The sequence below is a fragment of the Saimiri boliviensis genome, chromosome 11 (assembly GCF_048565385.1).
Source record: "Saimiri boliviensis isolate mSaiBol1 chromosome 11, mSaiBol1.pri, whole genome shotgun sequence".
Classification (NCBI taxonomy): domain Eukaryota; kingdom Metazoa; phylum Chordata; class Mammalia; order Primates; family Cebidae; genus Saimiri; species Saimiri boliviensis.
Genome location: NC_133459.1, coordinates 13,888,507 through 13,910,779, shown reverse-complemented (window position 1 = coordinate 13,910,779; position 22,273 = coordinate 13,888,507). Strand labels below are relative to the sequence as shown.

The window sequence follows — 22,273 nt, the reverse complement described above, 5'->3', positions numbered from 1 at the left end:
CTACTAGATAAGATGGGGAAACCCAGAGGGACCATGTTTATGGAAGCGGCGCCCCCTGGAGTTGTGTGATGAGGCGGCCTGGCCCTGGCACAGCTCTTTGAAGCTTGCGCTCTGTCTGGATTTGATCCTGGCTCTGCCACTTCTGAGCTGTGGGATCCCAAGGCAGGCTCCTCACCTCTCCGTGCCTTCACGCCTCCAGCTGTCTAACAGGGATAAGGACAGTTCCTCCATCACATTGTTCCTAGGGAGAGTGCTTGGCCCAGGGTAAAAACGCCCAATAAATACTAGTGATTGTTATTAACGAGTCTCTATATCACAAACAGGGATGCTGTGAGGAGTCGTTCACACCAGGGTCTAGGGTCCGGTCTGGGTCGCTGTCTCAGAGCAGCCATGATGCTCAGTTAGGACTACTTATGCACCCCTTGAGCCTGGGCAGTGAGATCCGTGAGGCAGGAAGGGGAGATGCTGCACGGGACCCTGCCCTTGCCCACCTTCTGACTGGGGCCAATGGCAGTTCCTGTCAATCAGGAGGGTCTGAGGGGCTCCTGATAGGAGGTCATGAGGCACCCATCACATCTCCCACATCAGAGTGCAAGCCTGGTCCTGAAGGCACGCTGTGCCCAGAAGCCGAATCCTCTGCCAGGATTCAGCAGGTGCGTGCTTGTCTAGGAGATATTTCTCTGGGCTAAAGGCTGGGGAGATCTGGAGGCAGGAGCCTCTGAGCAGACACTAGAAAGCTGGTGCTCCTATGCAGATGGCACATTGTGCCAAATGGGCACTGGGTGGGCACAAGGCCGCCTTCTTCCCATGCTTCATAGACACACTCTGAAGCACAGCTAAGTTCTTCTTAGGGGGAAGCCGGCTGAGACCCTCTTTCACAGATTTCAGGGGTCTGGGTGGAAGCAGGCCCAGCAGGGAGGCACCAGTGTGAGCTGATGGGGCAAACATGGGCCATGACATCAAGGATCAGTGACCAAAGACCAAGGACCAAGGACCAGTGCAGGCTCTGGCTGCGGAGGGGAGGCTCCTGTGGGGTCAACAGGCTCAGGTAGGCTTGGGATTGCGCAGACCCTGCCCTCATGCAGGATGGCAGGCCCCCTCCCACCAGTCCGAGTTCAGACCCACCCAGGCTTGCCAAGCGCTGGTCCGAATGGTCCAGGAAGGCAGTGGCCAGGGGCCTGGAGGTGGCACATTTGGGGCAGACTGCCTTTGCTGCAGCTGAGAACAGGCAAAGAGGCATGGACTCAGAGCGTGACCATTAAAAAGGAAGCTGAGGCTTGGCCAACCCCTCCTGCTTCTCTGCCTGCTCATCCCTCACAGCCCGTCTCTCCTCTGGGCCAGTGGTGGCTGTCATTTTTACAGATGAGGAAACTGAGGCACAAAAAGGTTAAAGGTGACATGTGTGAGAGCAAATACTGATGAGTGGAACAGGCATGAGAATCCACGTCTCTTCATCCCCTGTGGGTTCTGAGCAACCTCAGTACGGAACCGTGAGCGTTAACTGAGTTCCGAGGCATGCCTGCCCCATTCAACCACTGTCTCATTGCCCTGCACTGCTACTCCAGGGGGAAGGTCTTATTACAGTTCTGGTCCTATCTCATCTCATCTCATCTCATCTTAGATGGAGTCTCACTTTGTTCTTGTCCAGGCTGGAGTGGAATGGCACAATCTCAACTCACTGCAACCTCCACTTCCTGGGTTCAAAAGATTTTCCTGCCTCAGTCTCCTGAGTAGCTGGAATTACGGACGCCCACCATCATGCCTCACTAATTTTTGTATTTTTAGTAGAGATGGATTTCACCATGTTGGCCAGGCTGGTCTTGAGCTCCTGACGTCAGGTGATTCACCCGACTCAACTTCCCAAACTGCTGGGATTACAGGCGTGAGCTTCTGCGCCCGGCCTATAGTTCTGATTTTGTACAGGAAGAAACTGAGGCTCTGAAAGGTTAAACCCCTTGTCAAGGGCCACATAGGGCGAAAAGAACAGGACCCAGGGACTCGGTTAGACACCAACGGCTCAGGCCCAGACAGACAAGAAAGTCTGATTCTTGCAAAATGTCCTACTTGATGGAGAAGTGCTTCCAGCCTGGGTGATTCTGCACTCTGGGGGACATCTGGCCATGTCTGGAGACTACTGCTGTCATGCTTGGGGCTGGGGTGGGGTTGCTGCTGGCATCCGGTGGGTGGAGGCCAGGGAAGCTGCTAGACACCCCACAGAGCACAGGGCAGCCCCCCAACAGTTATCTGGCCCCAAACGTCAATGGTGTCTTTGTTTACAGAGTGCCCCGTAAATGGAAGAACCCTTTCCTATGCTGGAGAAGCCACACTCATGGGCAGTGAGGTCAGGGTGAGCCAGGCTCCCGGGGACAGGGCCAGTGTTTGGGGGATGCCCATGGTCTCAGGAGCAGGCAGCTCCGTCTCTCGGCCCCACATAGGGAGGCTGGTGGGGACGGCCTGTGGACTATGGGAAGGCTGGTAAGGGAGCCGCCTCCTTCAAGCCCTGGCTAGACTCCCTTCAAAGGCCTCCCAAGCAAAGACATCACGCCAGGGAGTACAGGACAGCCTGACCTCCAGCTCCGAAACCAGAGAATACAGACCTCACTGGAGTGACCGCGCGTGAATAGGGAGATGAAACTGTTCTGGAATTAGACAGCAGTGGCGGTTGCACAGTGTTATCAACATGCTAAGAACAACTGAGTGGCATGACCAGCAACCAATGACCAACCACCAGGGATCAAGGCAGGCTCCGGCCAGGGAGGGGTGGCCCCTGCGGGGGCAACGGCGGGACACTCTACGTGGGCTTGGGTCTTGACGTGACGTTATGTTACACACACACACACACACACACACACACACACACACACACGGTCCAATGGGGCCAATGTGATTACAGAGAAGATGCCATGTGGGTAATGCCCCAGCAAGGGGAGACAGCTGAGCAGGCCTCAGGGTGCCCACCCTCATCGCTAAATGCCAACAGAGGCCTTTGCTTCTTGGGAAACGTCTGCTGAAGCAAATGTCTTTTTGGCTTGTCCCCAAGTGAAGCAGTGAAGAGGGTGTATGGGGCGGCCCGGAGTTGGTTCCTCAGGACGTGGGGGCAGGGACGATGCCTGGGTCCTGACGGGCCGCTCAGCCCTCAGTCGGCACCAGCCTGGACTCTTTCCCCAGTACCTGCTTTCCCAGCGGCTTCAATGTCGCCTGCAGGTGTGACCTCTGCCACTTCTGGGGCAGCACCCCGGGGTCACTGAGGAAACTGCCCAGCACCAGCAGGCACAGCCAGGACCCCAAGATAAGGGGCAAGTCAGTGGCCCAAGATAGGCCACTGGGCACGCTGCATGGATCTCACCGAGGTAAGATTTAATCAGAAGACAAAGGGGACACGTTCATCCCCCAGCCGCAGGGGCTGCTGAGCGCACCGTTCCCCAAGGGGCCTGGCTCCCCACCTCTGCAGCTGCTGCTTTTTTTGAGACGGGGTCTCATTCTGTCGCCCAGGCTGGAGTGCGGTGGTGCGATCTCGTCTCATGGTAACCTCTGCCTTCTGGTTCAAGTGATTCTCCTGCCTCAGCCCCCTGGGTAGCTGGGATTACAGGTGTACACCACCATGTCTGGCTAACTTTTGTATTTTTAGTAGAGTCAGGGTTTCCCCAAGTTGGCCAGGCCAGTATCAAACTCCTGACCTCAAGTGATCTGCCCACTCTGGCCTCCCAAACTGTTGGGATTATAGGGAAAGGCCACTGCGCCCGGCCTGCAGCTGCCGGGGCGTCTGCCATTGCTAAGCTGCGCCCTCCACCTCCCCACTGCACCGTGGACCCTGACCTCCTTCCACCGGCAGAGCAGGGCTGCTTTCTGTTGCTTGCAACCCAGAACTTAAGGCAACCCCCGAGGCAGGGTCAGCCGTGTGCGGGGAGCTGGGCCTGCAGACAACACGGCCTGGCTGTGAAACTCTGGGGATGGTGGCAATGGAGGGAGCCTGCGGTCAGGTGGACACCCCAAGACTGGGCCCGTCACAGCTGCTCATGAAGCCTCTTCCCTCTGCCTCCGAGACCTGGGTGGACACTGCCTGTGCTGTTAACACGAACATAAATCAGCCTGAGATGCCAACATTGGCACTGGCAGATGCATCTGATGTCTGCCAGAAGGAGGCCAGAATCTGAGTTTTGTTGGTCAGACCTGAAACAAGCTGTGTCCAGACGCCGTGGGAGTGGAAGCCAGTGTGAGCTGGATCCTAGGCCAGAAAGACCCAGGGAGTCCTCGGATGCCTAAGGTCGGGACTCCAAGGTGAGGAAGACACATCTTGTCTGCCCGTGAGGCATGAGGAAGACCTGGGGGAACAGGGGCCTTTTCCCAGCCGGCAAGTTCAAAGGTTTCTGTCTGGGCTGCAGGTGGCAGCAGGGCCTCCAGCATGACCAACCCCACCCACCGGTGGGAACCCCCGGGGACCCCAGGGGTCCCTACGGCTTTTTCCTGCCCAGCAATTCTCACCACTAGGGGTCAGCATTGGACAAGGAGACCGAGGTGAGGCCCCGGGATCGTGTCCTGGCCTGCCCTGGGGGGCCTGGTCCTTAGACAACAATCCTGCGGGTGGTTTTACCACATCCAGGCATCCGGGCCCCCTGCCAAGTGCTGCTTCTGCTTTATTTCTTGGAAATCTCACAAGAGCCCTACAAAGCACATTCAACTCTTGAACCACGTGGGTCTGAACTGCATGGGTGCAGAGGTCCGATTATCAGTGGATTTTCTTCCACCTCCGTCACTGCTGAGAGCAAGGCCAATCCTTCCTCTCCCTCCTCCTCAGCCACTCAGCCTGAAGACGACGACGATGGAGACCTTGATGACGATCCTCTTTTTCTACTTAATGAATAGCAAATATATTTTCTCTTCCTTATGATTTTCTTTTTTTTTTTTTTTTTTTTGAGATGGAGTCTTGTTCTGTTGCCCAGGCTGGAGCGCAGTGGCACAATTATGGCTCACTGCAGCCTTGACTTCCCAGGCTCAATTGATCCTTCCATCTCAGCCTCCTGATTAGCTGGGACTACAGGTGTTTGCCACAAAATCCGGCTAATCTTTTCTTTCCTTTTTTTTTTTTCTGAGAAGGAGTGTCACTCTGTCGCCCAGGCTAGAGTGCAATGGTGCAATCTTGGCTCACTGCAACCTCTGCCTCCGGGGTTCAAGTGATTCTTCTGCCTCAGCCTCCTGAGTAGCTGGGATTACAGCCACCTGCTACCATGCCAGGCTAATTTTTGTATTTTTATTAGAGATGGGGCTTCACCATGTTGGCCAGGCTGGTCTCGAACTCCTGACCTCAAGTGATCCGCCCTCCTTGGCCTCACAAAGTGCTGGGATTACAGGTGTGAGCCACTGCGTCCGACCTGATTTTCTTAATAACATGTTCTTTGCTCTAGCTTACTTTATTCTAAGAATACTGATCGAGTTGGCTCTGTGTTCCCAGCCAAGCCTCATCTTGAACTGTAATCCCAACGTGTCAAGGGAGGGACCAGGTGCAGGTAAGTGGACAACGGGGATGGTTCCCCCATGCTGTTCTCACGACAGTGACAGAATTCTAACGAGATCTGACGGGTTGGAACTGTGTGGCAGTTCCTCCTGTATTCATTCTCCCTTCCGCTATCTTGTAGAGAAAGTGCCTTCCTTCTCCTTTGCCATCTGCCATGGTTATGAGTTTCCGAGGTCTCCCCAGCCATTCGGAACTGGGAGTCAATTAAACCTCTTTCCTATTTTTTTTTTTTTTTTTGAGATGGAGTCTCGCCCTGTCGCCAGGCTGGAGTGCAGTGGTGCAGTCTTGGCTCACTGCACCCTCTCCCTCTCGGGTTCAAGAGATTCTCCTGCTCCAGGCTCCCGAGTAGCTGGGATTCCAGGTGCGCAACACCACGCCCGGCTAATTTTTGAATTTTTAGTAGAGACGGGGTTTCACCATGTTGGCCAGGATGGTCTCGATTTCTTGACCTCGTGAACCTCCTGTCTCGGCCTCCCAAAGTGTTGGGATTACAGGCGTGAGTCACCATGCCTGGCCTACCTCTTTCCTTGATAAATTACCCAGTTTCAGCGATTTCTTTAGAGCAGTGTAAGAACGGACTAGTACAAATACAGTACACGATACAGTTAACACACAAGATGTGCTCCCTGACGGTGTTCTCAGTAAGGCCTCTGGTCAACAGCAGGCTACTAGCATTTACGTGCTAGGGGAGTCAAAAGTTATACATGGATTTAGCTGCACAGGGGATCGGCACCCCTCAACCCTGCGTTGTTTAAGGGTCAACTATATATGCCATTGTTTCTGTTCTGAGTTGACAGATATGGGGTCCAGAGAGGTGAAGGCTCCTGCACAAAGTCACACAGTTGGGAAGCACTTGGGGCTGGATTCGAATCCAGATCACACGCTGCAACCACACCGTTAGCCGACATTAGCACTCTGCAGGATGACAAATCCTCTAAGACAGGCGTCCCCAAACTACAGCCCGAGGGCCGCATGCGGCCCCCTGAGGCCATTTATCTGGCCCCCCGCCGCACTTCAGGAAGGGGCACCTCTTTCATTGGTGGTCAGTGAGAGGAGCACAGTATGTGGCGGCCCTCCAACGGTTTGAGGGACAGTGAACTGGCCCCCTGTGTAAAAAGTTTGGGGACGCCTAATCTAAGAGCTACGTCCTCCCCCTCCCCCTACTCCCCAGGAGCTCCTCCCACATTCTCCTCCCGGCCACTGTCACACTGAGCCCCTGGTGACTTCTGGAGTTCCCACTAGCTGTGGGCTCCCTGGATCTGCCCAGCTACCCTGTGGGGAAGGGAGGGCGGGATTAAGACCCCACCCCCGACCCAGTAACAAGTAAAAGGCATTGAAGCCCGGAGTCGAGTGAGCAGGCCAAGGTCATACAGGAGCAGCAGAACAGACCGCAGGTCTGTGTCCCCACCCGGACTCTCTGTCCCCACATGCGAAGGCTATGCACCTCCTGGGAAAACAAAGTGCTTGGAAGTATTTTGAGGGTCTGGTTTGGGTTAGGAAAAAATTATTTATTTCCTTAATGACCCAAATAAGACATTTTTGCTGCAGAGACATGTGAAAAGAGGCCAATAAACAAACAGAAATAAATAAAAGTCACTTGAAATCCTACCACTATGAGAGAATGAATGTTAATATTTCCATGTATTTTCTCCCAAATATTTTCCTAAGAAAATATGTATCTTTTAAACACAACAAACCTTTTTTCCTTGTTTTTTTTTGAGACAGGGTGTCACTGTCGCCCAGGCTGGGTGTGGTGGCGTGACCACGGCTCCCTGCAGCGTCCGCCCCCTGGGCTCAGGCAATCCTTCTGCTTCAGCAACAGGACCACAGGCATGCACCATGCTTGGCTTTTTTTTTTTTTTTTTTTTTTTTGTATTTTTTGGTAGAGATGGGGTTTTGCCATGTTTTCCAGGCTGGGCTCAAACAGTCTGCCTGCCACGGCCTCCTAAACTGCTGGGGTTACAGGCATGAGCCCCCACACTTGGCCCTTTTTTCTCCTAACCGTAGGCTGGGGTGTGTGGGAGGGTGAATGGTTTCCCAGGGTCCCCAGATTCCCTGGGCCCAAAGCAGGCGGGTAAAAAGCTGGCCCAGGCTGTGGGGCATGGTCTTGGAGGGAAGTTTACGGAGCGTTGCAGAAAGCCCCTCCCGCTGCGGGCCCTGCCACTCCGCCTGTGTCCGGCTCCGCCCCACCCACCCCACCCTAGGACTCCGGGGTGAGCCCATCGTGCCAGATGTCCTGGCTCCCACCGCGGCACTGTTGGCAGATGCCAGGCCCACCTGGGTGGGGAGGGTTCTCACCATGGCCAGCTCGGCCTCCAGCTCCTTCATGCGGTTGTCCTTGAGGTCCAGCTGGGAGCGCAGGGCCGCGGCGTGGTCCGTGGCCTCCTTGGCTTGGCGTCGCAACTCCCACTTCTCACGCTCCAGCAGGTCCTTCTCCTTGGCCAGCGCTTTGACGGCATCTTCGCTCTCCTGTGGGTGGGAGAGCGAGAGAGTAATGTGCGTGTCACGACCAGGCTCCTCTAGGCCCAGGGACACCTAAAGAGGGCCTGATCGCTAGAGAGATTGCTGGGATTACAGGCAGGAGCCACTGCGCCCGGCTCCCAGGTGGGAGGCCGAGGTGGGTGGATCACGAGGTCAGGAGATCGAGACCATCCTGGCTGACACGGTGAAACCCCGTCTCCACTAAAAATACAAAAAATTAGCCGGGTATGGTGGTGCATACCTGTAGTCCCAGCTACTCATGAGGCCAAGGCAGGAGAATCGTTTGAACCCTCGAGTTGGAGGTTGCAGTGAGCCAAGATCGTGCCACTGTACTCCAGCCGGGGTGACAGGGCAAGACTCTGTCTCAAAAAAAAAAAAAAAAAAAAAGAGAGAAAGAAAAGAAAAAGAAGTGGGGAGACCCCATGACATGTGGCCAGGGGCTCTGGCTCTGTGGTGGGAAAGCTGTGGGCTTGAACCCCAGCTCTGTCACAAACTAGCTGGAAGACTGGAACAGAGACGCACCTTGCGGATGCTCAGTAAATACTTTTTTTTGCTGCATGAATGAATACGTGAGCAAACAGCTGCTTTGGGGAAGCCATTTTCCCTCATCAAGCTTGGGTTCCCCCGGATGTAAAATGGGCCAGGGGTCAGTCCTACCTATTTCTGAGAATGCTAAAGATTGAATGACTTCACGTGCAGGAAATACTTCACACGGTCTGACGGAAGTTAGGGTGCAGGCGTTGCTGTGGGGCTTTGTTCTGTTTGGTAAATTGTGCTCATCACAGGGAAACAGGGTCCATAGCAAGGAGGCACCAGCAACCCTAATTGTCTGGAGTGCCACACAGTCCGGCCACCACCCCACAGAGTCACAGCCCAGAAGAGAAACAGCTGCTGTGTCCGGAACATGGCACAGTCCTGGGTCGCTCGTCGGAGACCCCTCCCCAGGCCGGTTCTCCTACCTGAGCTGTTTTCTGTGATTGTCCAGGGAAGGGCCGGGCCCTGGCTGTGCCAGTCCCCAGGGCAGAGCCAGCAGGGAAGGAACAGACAGCTGAATTGGGGCTGTGACCTCCGTTGGCCGGAGCAACGTTTCAGAACAACAGGCATCCTTCTCAAAAGGACGGGCCCGGAGGGGGGGGCGCCCTGCCCATCCACCCACCCAGCCACCATCTTCCCATTCACCGAATCGAAAGCAAATCCAAGGTCTCCGTGTGGCCTGGGACCATGGAGAGAGGCCACCGTCCTGCCTTGTCTGACAGGCCTGTCTCTGAAGGCCTCACTTCCAGATGGTGGGACAGGGGAGGCTGATGGAGAGAACTTGGCCCTTTCTCCGTGGCCGTCACAGAGCTGTAGCTATGACCTTGGTTCTGGAGACAGAGGGGGAACCTGGGCCAAATTCTGGCTTTGCAATGACTGCTGCGAGTCATCTCTGCCTCAGTTTCCCCATCTATAACCAGGGAATAATACCACATCTACTTTGGGGCGTTTGTGTGGATCTCATGAGGGAATCCATCTGGAGAGCTCTTCTCGGGGCTGCTCTCCCAGCAGTCACCTACTCGTGTCACTCAGATTGCTGCTCAAATGTCTCCTCCTCCGAGAAGCCTTCCCTGACCACCCATGTAAGAGAGAAACCCCAGGCCCTCTCTAACCTGTTTTCTTTATTTAAAGCTGATACTAGTCTGTTATTCAACTAATATTTGTGGATATTTGTCTGGTATTAACCAGACAAAAAGCCCTACACTCGTGGAGCTTATAGTGAAAAATTCTGCTACAGTGTAGCATTGACTACTGGAGTTAAGGGTTGTCCCTGAGAACCTGCTGGTGTACAAGAGGCCCCACTAGGACCCTCAGGATCATTTTTGTCTCATTGCAGTCACCGGTTCACACGAATACTCATGAACAGACCAAGGGTGCTAGGCCTCGTGGGAAGGCCTTGTGGGTGCTTTCAGTTTTGGACTCCCACCTCCCTGGGGTCATATTCCCTGACAGCAGGAGAGTTTGGCTCAGCAGCAAATGCCACAGAATGTTCCATACAGTGCTAAGGGTTTTAGGTGCATTATTCTGTTTAAACCTCACAACCATCCCCGAGGCAGGGACTATAATTATCCCTATTTCACAGATGAGCAAACTGAGGACCAGAGAAGTAAAACAGCTTCCTCAGCCCATAGACAGCATAGCAGAGGTCTTAATCTCTGCTGGTACCTGAGGCTGGAGAGGAACTGAAAGGAGACCCCCCTGGGAGGTCTGGAACTGGATGGGGGTGGGGGTGGTGGGAATTTACGAGGGTGGGATTTGGCCAGACCTTGTGGGGCCTTGGACGGCAGCCCCGGGAGCCAAGGTTCTTTGGGGCTGCCAGCACGTGGGGATCACATGGATGTAAGAATGAAGTGTGGCAGGGCCTGGAGGCTCACGCCCGTAATCCCAGCACTTCGGGGGCCGAGGCGAGTGGATCACCTGAGGTCGGGAGTTTGAGACCAGCCTGACCAACATGGAGACACCCTGTCTCTACTAAAAATACAGAATTGGTCAGGTGTGGTGGCACATGCCTGTAATCCCAGCTACTTGGGAGGCTGAGGCAGGAGAATTGCTTGAACCTGGGAGGCGGAGGTTGCAGTGAGCCAAGATCGCACCATTGCACTCCAGTCTGGGCAATAAGAGCAAAACTCTGTCTCAAAAAAAAAAAAAAAAAAAAAAAAAAAAGAGGGGAGTGGAATGTGGAGATTGGAGGAGGAGGGGGCTGCAGGAGCATGAAGGTCTGGCTGTGGGCTGGGCATGGTGGCTCACGTCTGTAATCCCAGCACTTTGGGAGGCCGAGCGGGGTGGATCACTTGAGGTCAGGAGCTGGAGACCAGCCAGGCCAACATGGTGAAACCCTGTGTCTACTAAAAAAATACAAAAATTAGCCAGGTGTGGTGGCGCGTGCCTGTAATCAATCCTAGCAACTCCAGAGGCGAAGGCATGAGAATCGCTTAACCCAGGAGGCAGAGGGTGCAGTGTGCGGAGATTATGCCACTTGTACTCCAGCCTGGGCAACAGGGCAAAACTCCATCTAAAAAAAGATGTTGGCTGGGGAGGTGGCAGTGGTGGGATGAAAGCAGCCCGTGTTTGATGTGGCCTCTCCACTCGGCATCACCCTGTGTCTAGCCCTCAGCCTGGCTGCCTGGCCTGCTGCAAACTTCCTCCGCTGGATGGATGGAGAGTCCCCCAGTCGCCCGTCCATCTGCAGTCACGTGACAGGGAAAGTGCATTTGGCACAGCTTTCGGAGATGCTGAAATTTGCCATATTCTGTTTTTTTGTTTGTTTTTGCTGTTTTTTTTTTTTTTTTTTTTTTTTTTTTTGAGATGGAGTCTTGCTCTGCCACTCAAGCTGGAGTGCAGTGGTGCGATCTCAGCTCACTGCAACCCCTGCCTCCCGCTTTCAAGCAATTCTCCTACCTCAGCCTCCCGAGTAGCTGTGGGTACAGGCGCGCACCGCCATGCCTGGATCATTTTTTGTGTTTTTAGTAGAGACGGGCTTTTGTCCTGTTGGCCAGGCTGGTCTTGGACTCCTGATCCCAGGTGATCTGTCCGCCTCAGCCTCTCAAAGGGCTGGACGACAGGCATGAGCCACCACGCCCGGCCATCGGCCACATTCTGGACAGGCCAAGACCCCTCTGTCTCAGCAGCCTTGTTCCCGTGCTGCCCCCCACACCCCCCAAGTAGCTCAGGGCCTGGGGTCCTTCCTGCTGCCTGTCCCAGTAGAGTCCTGCAGGAGTCTCCTGGAGAAGTTGGGTGGGCCATGGCAGGCTGGGGGGGACACAGCCGAGTGGGCTAGGGAACCTGAGGGTTCCAGTCATCCTGTTCCAGGGAGACATTTACCTTGCACATAAAATTGCAAATCATTTCTGGTAACCAGTTGCAAGATCTTAAAAGAGGTGAAATAAAACCAGGACTTGTGGCTTCAGTTTTGCCAGACTGGCTCTAAACACGTGTCTTGGGTCAGTCACTTGACCCCTGTGGGTGTCAGTCTTCCCACCTGTAAAATGGGGCTGAATCCGACAATGACTAAAAAATTGTTTCAATGTTATTATTCAACCGATCTGCTGGAACTACAGGAGTGACTCTCTCCACTTCTAATATTAATATTAATATCTTAATTTTTATTGTTTTTGTAGACAGAGTTTCGCTCTTGTTGTCCAGGCTGGAGTGCAGTGGTGCGATCTTGGCTCACCACAACCTCCACCTCCTGGGTTCAAGCAATTCGCCTGCCTCAGCCTCCAGAGTAGCTGGGATTACAGGCACACACCACCATGCCAGGCTAATTTTGTATTTTTCGTAGAGATGGGGTTTCTCCATATTGGTCAGGCTGGTCTTGAACTCCTGACCTCAGGTAATCCACGCACCTCGGTCTCCCAATGTGCTGGGATTACAGGCGTGAGCCACTGCGCTCAGCCCAATATCTTAATATTAAGCTATTAATTTTTAAAAAATGAGTGCTTTCCAAATTTCATTTTTCTAAATGAACCTGAAGTGCATTATGAAGCCACTCAATAAAAGTGACACTTGCTGCTCAGCTGTGGCCACAGGGAGCTGCCCCAGCAGCCATAGCTACAAGGCTTCTATCCAGTAGCTTCAACCCCACCCCAGCTGCTGGTCAGACCTGGGAGGATGCCCCTAGTCACCTATGACTTAAAAAACGACGTGGTGCTCTCCATGGGAATTTTATGGCCGAATAAAAGCAAACTGATGAAAACTTTGAGATGGATACATTCATTACCTTGATCTGATCACTATACATTCCAAGTATCCAAACATCACTATGTACCCCACAAATATGTACCATTTTTGCCAAAACAATTTTAAAAACCAAATTGGGATGTATCATGAAAAGACAGAGAAGCATTTGTAGGAAACTCTGGGTTGGCCACTGAAATAGCCAGCACTCCACCCACGGCTCACGGGGACAGGTGTGACCTCCTCTCTGTGGTCGGCCTTGGGTTGCTGAAAACAGCAAACAGTGGTAATCATTCCTTTGTTCCTCTGAACATGTCCTGAGTGGTGGGAGGAGGGCGGACCAGGGAAGGGCTGGTCCTATATGCCCTGGTGCTGGGGCTCCAGGGCCGGGCTTCCTGGGTTTGCCTCCTGCCTCTACCCTTTTCACAATCGTGTGGCCCTGGGCCCATGACTTTAAGTCTCAGTTCTCACCTGTTAAATGGAGGGAATAGGGACAACCACTCATCACAGGATTGCTATCAAAGTAGCAAATGTGAAGACATGGGGGCAGTGCCTATGCACAGTAGGTGCACAATAAACATCTGTTATGGGCAATATCATGTTCATGTCTGCATACAGTAGGTGCACAATAAACATCTGCTATTGGTAATGTCACGTTCATGCCTTATACAGTAGGTGCACGATAAACATCTGCTATTGGTAATGTCACGTTCATGCCTTATACAGTAGGTGCACGATAAACATCTGCTACTTGCCATGTTCATGCCTGCATACAGTAGGTACACAATAAACTTCTGCTATTGGTAATGCCATGTTTTCACGTGTATACAGCAGGTGCACAATAAACATCTGCTATTGGTAATGCCATGTTCACACCTGTATACAGTAGGTGCACAATAAACATCTGCTACTGGTAATATCATGTTCATGCCTGTATACAGTAGGTGCACAATCAGCATCTGCTATAGGTAATACTATGTTCATGCCAGTTCCTGCTGGTGGCCTCTGAAGGCAGCCAGCAACACAATCCTTGCCAGGACCATTACCTGGTAGCGGCATCTCTTGGACCCTCTTGAACTCTGCTCAGCACTCTTTTTTTTTTCTTTTTCTTTTCTTTTTTTGAGACAGTGTCTCGTTCTGTTGCCCAGGCTGGAGTGCAGTGGCACAATCTTGGCTCACTGCCGCCTCAACCTCCCTGGCCCAAGCAATGCTCCCGCTTCGGCTTCCCAGGCAGCTGGGACTACAGGCATGTGCCACCATGCCCGGCTAATTTTTTAATTTTTTTGTAGAGATGGAGGTCTCACTCTGTTGCCCCAGGTTGGAGTGCAGTGGCACGATCTTGGCTCACTGCCATGTAACTCTCCTGGCTCAAGCAATCCTTCCCAAGTAGCTGGGACTACAGGCGTGTGCCACGCTACCTGGCTGATTTTTACTATTTTTTGTAGAGATGGAGGTCTCACTCTGTTGTCCAGGCTGGTCTTGAACTCCTGGGCTCAAGTGATCCTCCCACTTTGGCCTCTGAGAGTGCTGGGATTACAGGCGTGAGCCACTGCACCAGGCTTTCTAAATCCTGATCCGTCCTCCTTCAGGGCACACATTCTCAGGAAGCTCTTTTTTTTTTTTTTTTTTTTTTTTTTTTTTCCTGAGATGGAGTTCCGCTCTGTTGCCAGGCTGGAGTGCAGTGGCATGATCTTGGTTCACTGCAACCTCCGCCTCCCAGGTTCAAGTAATTCTCCTGCCTCAGCCTCCCGAGTAGCTGGGATTACAGGCATGAGTCACCATGCCCCGCTAATTTTTATATTTTTAGTAGAGACAGGGTTTCACCGTGTTGGCCAGGATGGTCTCAATCTCTTGACCTTGTGATCTTCCTGCCTCAGCCTGCCAAAGGGAGCCCTTTCTTCTGGCTCCTGATTCCTGGGTCCTCTGAGACCCTCTGTCCTTCCCAGAAGGTCTTATCTGGGTTCCTTTCTGCACAGGCCTTACCTCCGCCCCTTTTTCCCAGAGACCAGACCTACGTCTGCTGTCTGTGTGGCACCAGCCACAGCTCCACCCTGCACACCTGGGGCCTTTGTTTCCTTCTCCGGGTTTGCCAGTGAGACCAACACCAGCGAGCCGCAGGTCAGGGGCTGGGAGAGGGGCTTTGAAATCCACTGTGGAATTTTCGTGATCAAATGGCTGACTCAGCAGGAATAATGGTAATGATAATGATAATCATAATGGTAGCAAGTATATGCCCTTACCCCAACTTGGCTTCCAGGTCCCGGAAACCTCAGTGCTGACAGCCCTGGGCTGTGAGCAGCTGCGATCTTCATCCTGCTTTCCAGATGTGCAGGCTGGGCCGGGGAGAGTCCGCTGTTTCCCCGTGCCACCCCACCAGCGAGCTCGGAGGTGAGATTCTAACCTAGCTGTGTGCTCTTAGGCCCTGCGTGACCCTGGTCCCAGGCGGAGGAAGCTGGTGGCTCAGGTGACAAGTACAAGGTCAGCCTGAAGCCTGTCTCCTGCCCTGGGGCCAGCACGTCACTGAAGGCTGTGGGCTGGTTCTATGCCCCCGGTGTACCGTCCCCAATAATCAAGAGGCGACCAGGTTTCCCTGCTGCTGGGCATGTAATAGGCTGGACAGGCAGAGGCTCTCCCTGCCTTACCCACTGAAGAAAGATCAAGCTCCTTGGGCTGAGGATGGAGAAATGAGAGAGGCGGACCCAGAAGGGGCGGCAGGGAGCAGAGGTGACCAGAAGATGCTGTGCTGCCAGGGGGAGACAGGGTTGGCGGAAGAGGCGCACTGTGCAGGAGGAAGACACCCAGGCTCTGGACCCAGGCCCTGCAAGCCCCCTGCCCTGCCATCACCAGCCGCATTTCCTCTCTGTGTCTGTTGGCTCATCTGTCAAGGGGGAGGCTAACCACGCGCCCTGCAGTGTCCGTGTGAGTGTGCAATTAATGGGCACACACGAGGCTCTGAGAACTCTGCCTGCAAGTCCTGGCAGTACACACCGTCACTCCCACAGCGCGTGCCTGTGAGCACACACCTGTACCTGCATCATCAGACAGGAGAGCGGGGTCCCCTGCCCCTCCCTCCCTCTGCATGGAGGTCACTCCTGAGCCCCTGGCCTCTGCCTCCCCGATGGTGGCCAAAGGCAATGCTGGTGAGAGAGCCTCACCCTAGGGAGCAGACCCCAGGCCCACAAGCTGCTCCCCATGCTGGAGCCTGAGAAAGCAGCCTCTGTGGCCTCCCTCTGCCTCCCTTCTGGGTTGTCCCCTTCCTGCCAAACTGTTTGCCTGTGGCAGGCGTGGGGAGGCTCAGTCCATCTAACATGAAGAGGGGAGCCAGGCCAGGTAGGCAGGGCAGGGGGAGCTGGGCGGGACAGGAGGGGCAAGGGGGAGCCGGGCAGGTGGGGTGGTTGGGAGCAGGCAGGGTAGGGGGAGTCGGGCACCGAGGGCAGCTAGAAGCCCCGGATCCCCATCAGGAGCTGTGGTGGCCTGGCCCAAAGAACCCTGGAGGCTCCTTTCATCACAGAAAGGAAGTGATGTGTGTGCTCAGGAGGTAACTGAGCAACTACTGGTGAAGAGCAAAGCGGGTGTGGGGGACCCAGCATCTAGATTCAAATCCAGGCTGGGACACTCCGGTCTCTTAACTCGGGCTCGGAGGCAGCATCTGGGAAGAGACCCATTCACCCGCCTGCCGCTTCCCACCGTTCAAACAAGGAGCCTCGAGCTGAACGCCCTGTGACAAGGGCTGTGATCAAGGTGCCCACACAGGGCAGAAAAGAGGCGGGAGGGGCATTCGGCTTGAGGCTGGAGTGCAGTGGTGCAGTCCTGGCTCACTGCAGCATCCACCTCCCGGATTCCGGTGATTCTGAGCCTCAGTCTCCCGAGCAGTGGGACTAGAGGTGTGCACCATGAAGCCCAGCTAACTTTTGTGTTTTTAGTAGAGATGGGCTTTTGGCCAGGCTGTTCTCAAATTCTTGTCCTCAAGCAATCTGCCCACGTGGGTCTCCCAAAGTGCTGGAATTACAGGCATGAGCCACCGACCTAGCCAGGGGACTGACCCTTGTTAAGTTTTGGTGTCCTCTTTGGCATGTCATACCACAGACTCCAGACAGATACATGGTGAAACAAATTTCTCAGTTATCTGACCCATAAACTCCTACTCATCCCACAGAGCCCAATGCATATGTCACTTCCTCTGTGAAGCCTTCCAAGACTCCCTCCCTATAGGAAGAACTTCCTGCTGCCTCACTGGGGCTCCCCAGCTCTCTCTTCACATTTTTATTATGGTGTTGGTAAATGTCAGCTATGCGTGTTATCGATGATGCTTACTACGTGCCAGGCACCAGCCTGAGTGCATGGCCTTCATCAACTCACAGAATCCTTACTGTAGCTTTGAAAGGTCCAGCACAATCACCATTCTGCAGAGAAAAAACTAAGGCTCTGAGTCCAGTGAGACGCACAAGGGCACGAACAGGAGGAGCCGGGATCTGAGCCCTCTGGACTCCCGGGTCCATGCTGCCCTGACTGTGCTAATCTGTCTAGGCCTGTTTGCCCAGGAGACGTGGAGCTCCCCCTCCGGGGCTATGCCGGTTTTATTTCAGTGCCTAGGTCTGGCTGACCACATCAAAGGAGTCCCTATCTGTGCTTGGGGATTCAAGAGCCAGACCCTGTGAAGGTGGCCAGTCAGCAGGGAGGTGGGAGCTTGTGTGTCAGGAGGCGAGGCAGGGCTGGTATGTCGGGAGGGGAGGGGGCAGGGCTGGTGTGTTAGGAGGGGAGGGAGGCAGGGCTGGTGTGTTGGGAGGGGAGGGGATGGGAGGGCTGGAGTGTGGGGAGGGGAGGGGAGGGGAGGGCGGCACTGACCTTGCGGTGCTGCTCATAGTTGCGGATGAAGTCGCGGAGCTGCTCCTCGCGACTCTCCAGCGTGGCGTACAGCTGCTGCATCTGGCTCACCAGGTCCGTCTTCTCGCCCTTTAAGCGCTTCCGGTCAGCTTTCATGGCTGGGGATGAAGGAAGGAGTTAGTTCCCAAGACCCTAGCTGTCCCCTCCCGATGCCTGAGTGCTGAGAAGTGGCATCGCTGCATTGTCTTTGTAACAGGTGAGAAAACAGGGCTGAGAAGGACGAAGTGTCCCTCCCATGTGCCTCTGCCACTTGGTGGCATTCCTGGATTCCAAGCCAGGATCACCTATGTTGAGAGTCCCGATTCTCACCTTTCAGCTGTTGTGTGGATCTAACCAGGGAGCAAGTCCTTGTTGAAACTGCTTTCCCAGCCATAAACTGGCTGAGTCTTCAATGCCAGAGAACTGAGGCCTGGTGGGCTCCGGAGGCCCCTGGCTCAGAAAGCAGACCAGGCCTCAGTTCCCAGCCAAAAGGAACCTCAGGGCCACCCTAAGCCCAGCGGAACCACTCAGCCCAGCCCAACTGCCTCTCCTGCCTCACTCCTTCTGAGGGGAGAAGTATTCCGCTAAAAACACGCACCAAGATGTGATACCAAAAGTGTGAGCAACCAAAGAAAATACAGATATTCTGACCTCATCAAAATTAAAAACTTTTGTGTTTAAAGGATATCCTCAAGAAAGTAAAGGACAACCCACAGAATGGGAGAACATATCTGCAAATCCCATATCTGATAAGGGGCTTCTATCTGAAGTATACAAGTCTCTCTTACAACTTGATAATAAAAGACCAGGAAGCCATTTAAAAAACGGGCAGGTTAGGTGCGGTGCTCACGCCTGTAATGCTGGCACTTTGGGAGGTCAAGGTGGGTGGATCACTTGAGATCAGGAGCCCGAGACCAGCCTGGCCAACATGGTGAAACCCCTCCTCTACTAAAAATACCACATATTAGCCAGGTGTGGTGGTGTGTGCCTGTAATCCCAGCTACTCGGGAGGCTGAGGCAGAATCGCTTGAACCTCAGAGGCAGAGGTTGCAGTGAGCTGAGATGGCTCCACTGCACTCCAGCCTGAGCGACAGAGTGAGACTCTGTCACAAACGAACAAAACGGGCAAAGGATCTGAACAGACACTTCTCTAAGAAATGGCCAATAGGCACATGAGAAAACTTGCTATAAACTGTCATCGGGGAAATGCAAATCAAAACCACAGTGAAACAGCACTTCACACTCAGTTCAAAAACCTCAGTGAAACGCCACTTCACACTCACTTCAAAGCCGCAGTGAAACACCACTTCACACTCACTTTGAAACCACAGTGAAACACCACTTCACACTCACCTCAAAACCACAGCGAAACACTTCACACTCACCTAGAAACCGCAGTGAAACACCACTTCACACTCACTTCAAAGCCACAGTGAAACACCACTTCACACTCACTTCAAAACCAGTGAAACACCACTTCACAATCACTTCAAAACCAGTGAAACACCACTTCACACTCACCTCAAAACCACAGTGAAACAGCACTTCACATTCACTTCAAAACCTCAGTGAAACACCACTTCACACTCACTTCAAAGCCGCAGTGAAACACCACTTCACACTCACTTTGAAACCACAGTGAAACACCACTTCACACTCACCTCAAAACCACAGCGAAACACCACTTCACACTCACCTAGAAACCGCAGTGAAACACCACTTCACACTCACTTCAAAGCCACAGTGAAACACCACTTCACACTCACGTCAAAACCAGTGAAACACCACTTCACAATCACTTCAAAACCAGTGAAACACCACTTCACACTTACCTCAAAACCACAGTGAAACAGCACTTCACACTCACTTCAAAACCAGTGAAACAGCACTTCACACTCACTTCAAAGCTGCAGTGAAACACCACTTCACACTCACTTTGAAACCACAGTGAAATACCACTTCACACTCACCTCAAAACCGCAGTGAAACACCACTTCACACTCACTTCAAAACCACAGTGAAACACCACTTCACACTCACTTCAAAACCAGTGAAACAGCACTTCACACTCACTTCAAAGCTGCAGTGAAACACCACTTCACACTCACTTTGAAACCACAGTGAAATACCACTTCACACTCACTTTGAAACCACAGTGAAACATCACTTCATACTCACTTCGAAGCTGCAGTGAAACACTTCACACTCACTTTGAAACCACAGTGAAACAGCACTTCACACTCACCTAGAAGCCAGTGAAACAGCACTTCACACTCACTTCAAAGCCGCAGTGAAACAGCACTTCACACTCACTTTGAAAGCTCAGTGAAACACCACTTCACACTCAGTTCAAAACCGCAGTGAAACAGCACTTCACACTCACCTCGAAACCGCAGTGAAACACCACTTCACACTCACTTCAAAGCCACAGTGAAACACCACTTCACACTCACGTCAAAACCAGTGAAACACCACTTCACAATCACTTCAAAACCAGTGAAACACCACTTCACACTCACCTCAAAACCACAGTGAAACAGCACTTCACACTCACTTCAAAACCAGTGAAACAGCACTTCACACTCACTTCAAAGCTGCAGTGAAACACCACTTCACACTCACTTTGAAACCACAGTGAAACACCATTTCACACTCACCTCAAAACCACAGTGAAACACCACTTCACACTCACTTCAAAACCAGTGAAACAGCACTTCACACTCACTTCAAAGCTGCAGTGAAACACTACTTCACACTCACTTTGAAACCGCAGTGAAACACCACTTCACACTCAGTTCAAAACTGCAGTGAAACAGCACTTCACACTCACTTCAAAACCGCAGTGAAACAGCACTTCACACTCACTTTAAAGCCGCAGTGAAACACCACTTCACACTCACTTTGAAACCACAGTGAAACACCACTTCATACTCACTTCGAAGCTGCAGTGAAACACTTCACACTTACTTTGAAACCACAGTGAAACAGCACTTCACACTCACCTAGAAGCCAGTGAAACAGCACTTCACACTCACTTCAAAGCCTCAGTGAAACAGCACTTCACACTCACTTTGAAAGCTCAGTGAAACACCACTTCACACTCAGTTCAAAACCGCAGTGAAACACCACTTCACACTCACTTCAAAACTGCAGTGAAACACCACTTCACACTCACTTCGAAGCCTCAGTGAAACACCACTTCACACTCACTTTGAAACCGTAGTGAAGCACCACTTCACACTCACCTTGAAGCCACAGTGAAACACCACTTCACACTCAGTTCAAAACTGCAGTGAAACAGCACTTCACACTTCAAAGCTGCAGTGAAACACCACTTCACACTCACTTTGAAAGCTCAGTGAAACACCACTTCACACTCAGTTCAAAACCGCAGTGAAACAGCACTTCACACTCACCTTGAAACCACAGTGAAACAGCACTTCACACTCAGTTCAAAGCTGCAGTGAAACACCATTTCACACTCACTTTGAAACCGCAGTGAAATACCACTTCACACTCACTTTGAAACTGCAGTGAAACACTTCACACTCACTTCAAAACCACAGTGAAACACCACTTCACACTCACTTCGAAGCTGCAGTGAAACACCACTTCACTCACTAGAACAGCAAAAAATAGAAAACAGACAGTAGTCAGGGTTGGTGGGACGTGGAGAACCTGGCATCCTCAGGCAGTGCTGGCGGGAACATGAAATGGCGCAGCTGCTTTTGGAAAAGTCGGATAGCTCCTCCAAAGATTAAACACCAAATTCCCATGCGACCCTGCGATTCTATTCCAAGGTATATCCAAGAGCTACGAAAACTAAGTCAACACGAAAACACTAATGCTAATGTTTACAGCATTTTTATCAGCACCCAAAAGGTGAAAACAACTCGAAAGTCCACCAGTGGAAGAATAAATAAGCAAAATGAGATGTATCCACACAACGGAATACCACTTAACAGTAAATAAAAACGAGGACCGCCATCCCTGAGTACCCACGGATATGGGTTCCAGGACTCCCTGTGGACACCGAAATCCACAGCTACTCAAGTCCGTTATAGAAAATGGAACAGTATTTGCACACAACCGCCACAACACCCCTGACCCCATATACTTTAAATTACCTCCAGATCACTTACAATAGCTAGTAAAATATAAATGCCACAGCAATAATTGTTATACTGTATTGTTTTGGGAATAATGACAAGCAAAAAAAATCTGTACATGTTCAGTATACAAACAACCATTCATTTTCTTTTCTTGAGTTTTTTCTTTTTTTTTTTTTTTTAGACAGCATCTTGCTCTATTGCCCGGATTGGAGTACAATGGCGCAATCTTGGCTCACTGCAACCTCCACCTCCCGGGTTCAAGTGATTCTCCTGCCTCAGCCTCCTGAGTAGCTGGGATTATAGGTGCCCACCACCATGCCCGGCTAATTTTTGTATTTTTAGTAGAGATGGGCTTTCATCCAGTTGGCCAGGCTGGTCTCAAACTCCTGACCTCAAGTCATCTGCCTGCCTTGGCCTCCCAAAGTGCTGGGATTAGAGGCATGAGCCACAGCACCTGGTCCCTAAGTATTTTGATCCATAGTTCATTGAATCCGTAGATGTGAAACCCATGGATAAAGAGGCCAACTGCACTGATATTTGCAACAACATGGATGAAATCTGAAAACATGCTAAGTGAAAAAGGCCAGGCACTAAA

General features: G+C 52.4%; 1 protein-coding gene across 5 annotated transcripts in view; it reads right to left on the bottom strand.

Moving 5' to 3' along the window:
- KAZN (kazrin, periplakin interacting protein) overlaps window positions 1-22,273 on the bottom strand; it is a 1,256,655-nt gene that overhangs the window by 64,698 nt on the left and 1,169,684 nt on the right. For all 5 annotated transcript variants that reach the window (XM_074380096.1, XM_074380098.1, XM_074380097.1 and 2 more), the window contains 2 exons: window positions 17,549-17,685; window positions 7,811-7,981 (listed from right to left, as the gene is read on the bottom strand). In XM_074380096.1, the coding sequence (XP_074236197.1) occupies window positions 7,811-7,981; window positions 17,549-17,685 (308 nt within the window). The remainder of the gene's footprint in view (window positions 1-7,810; window positions 7,982-17,548; window positions 17,686-22,273) is intronic.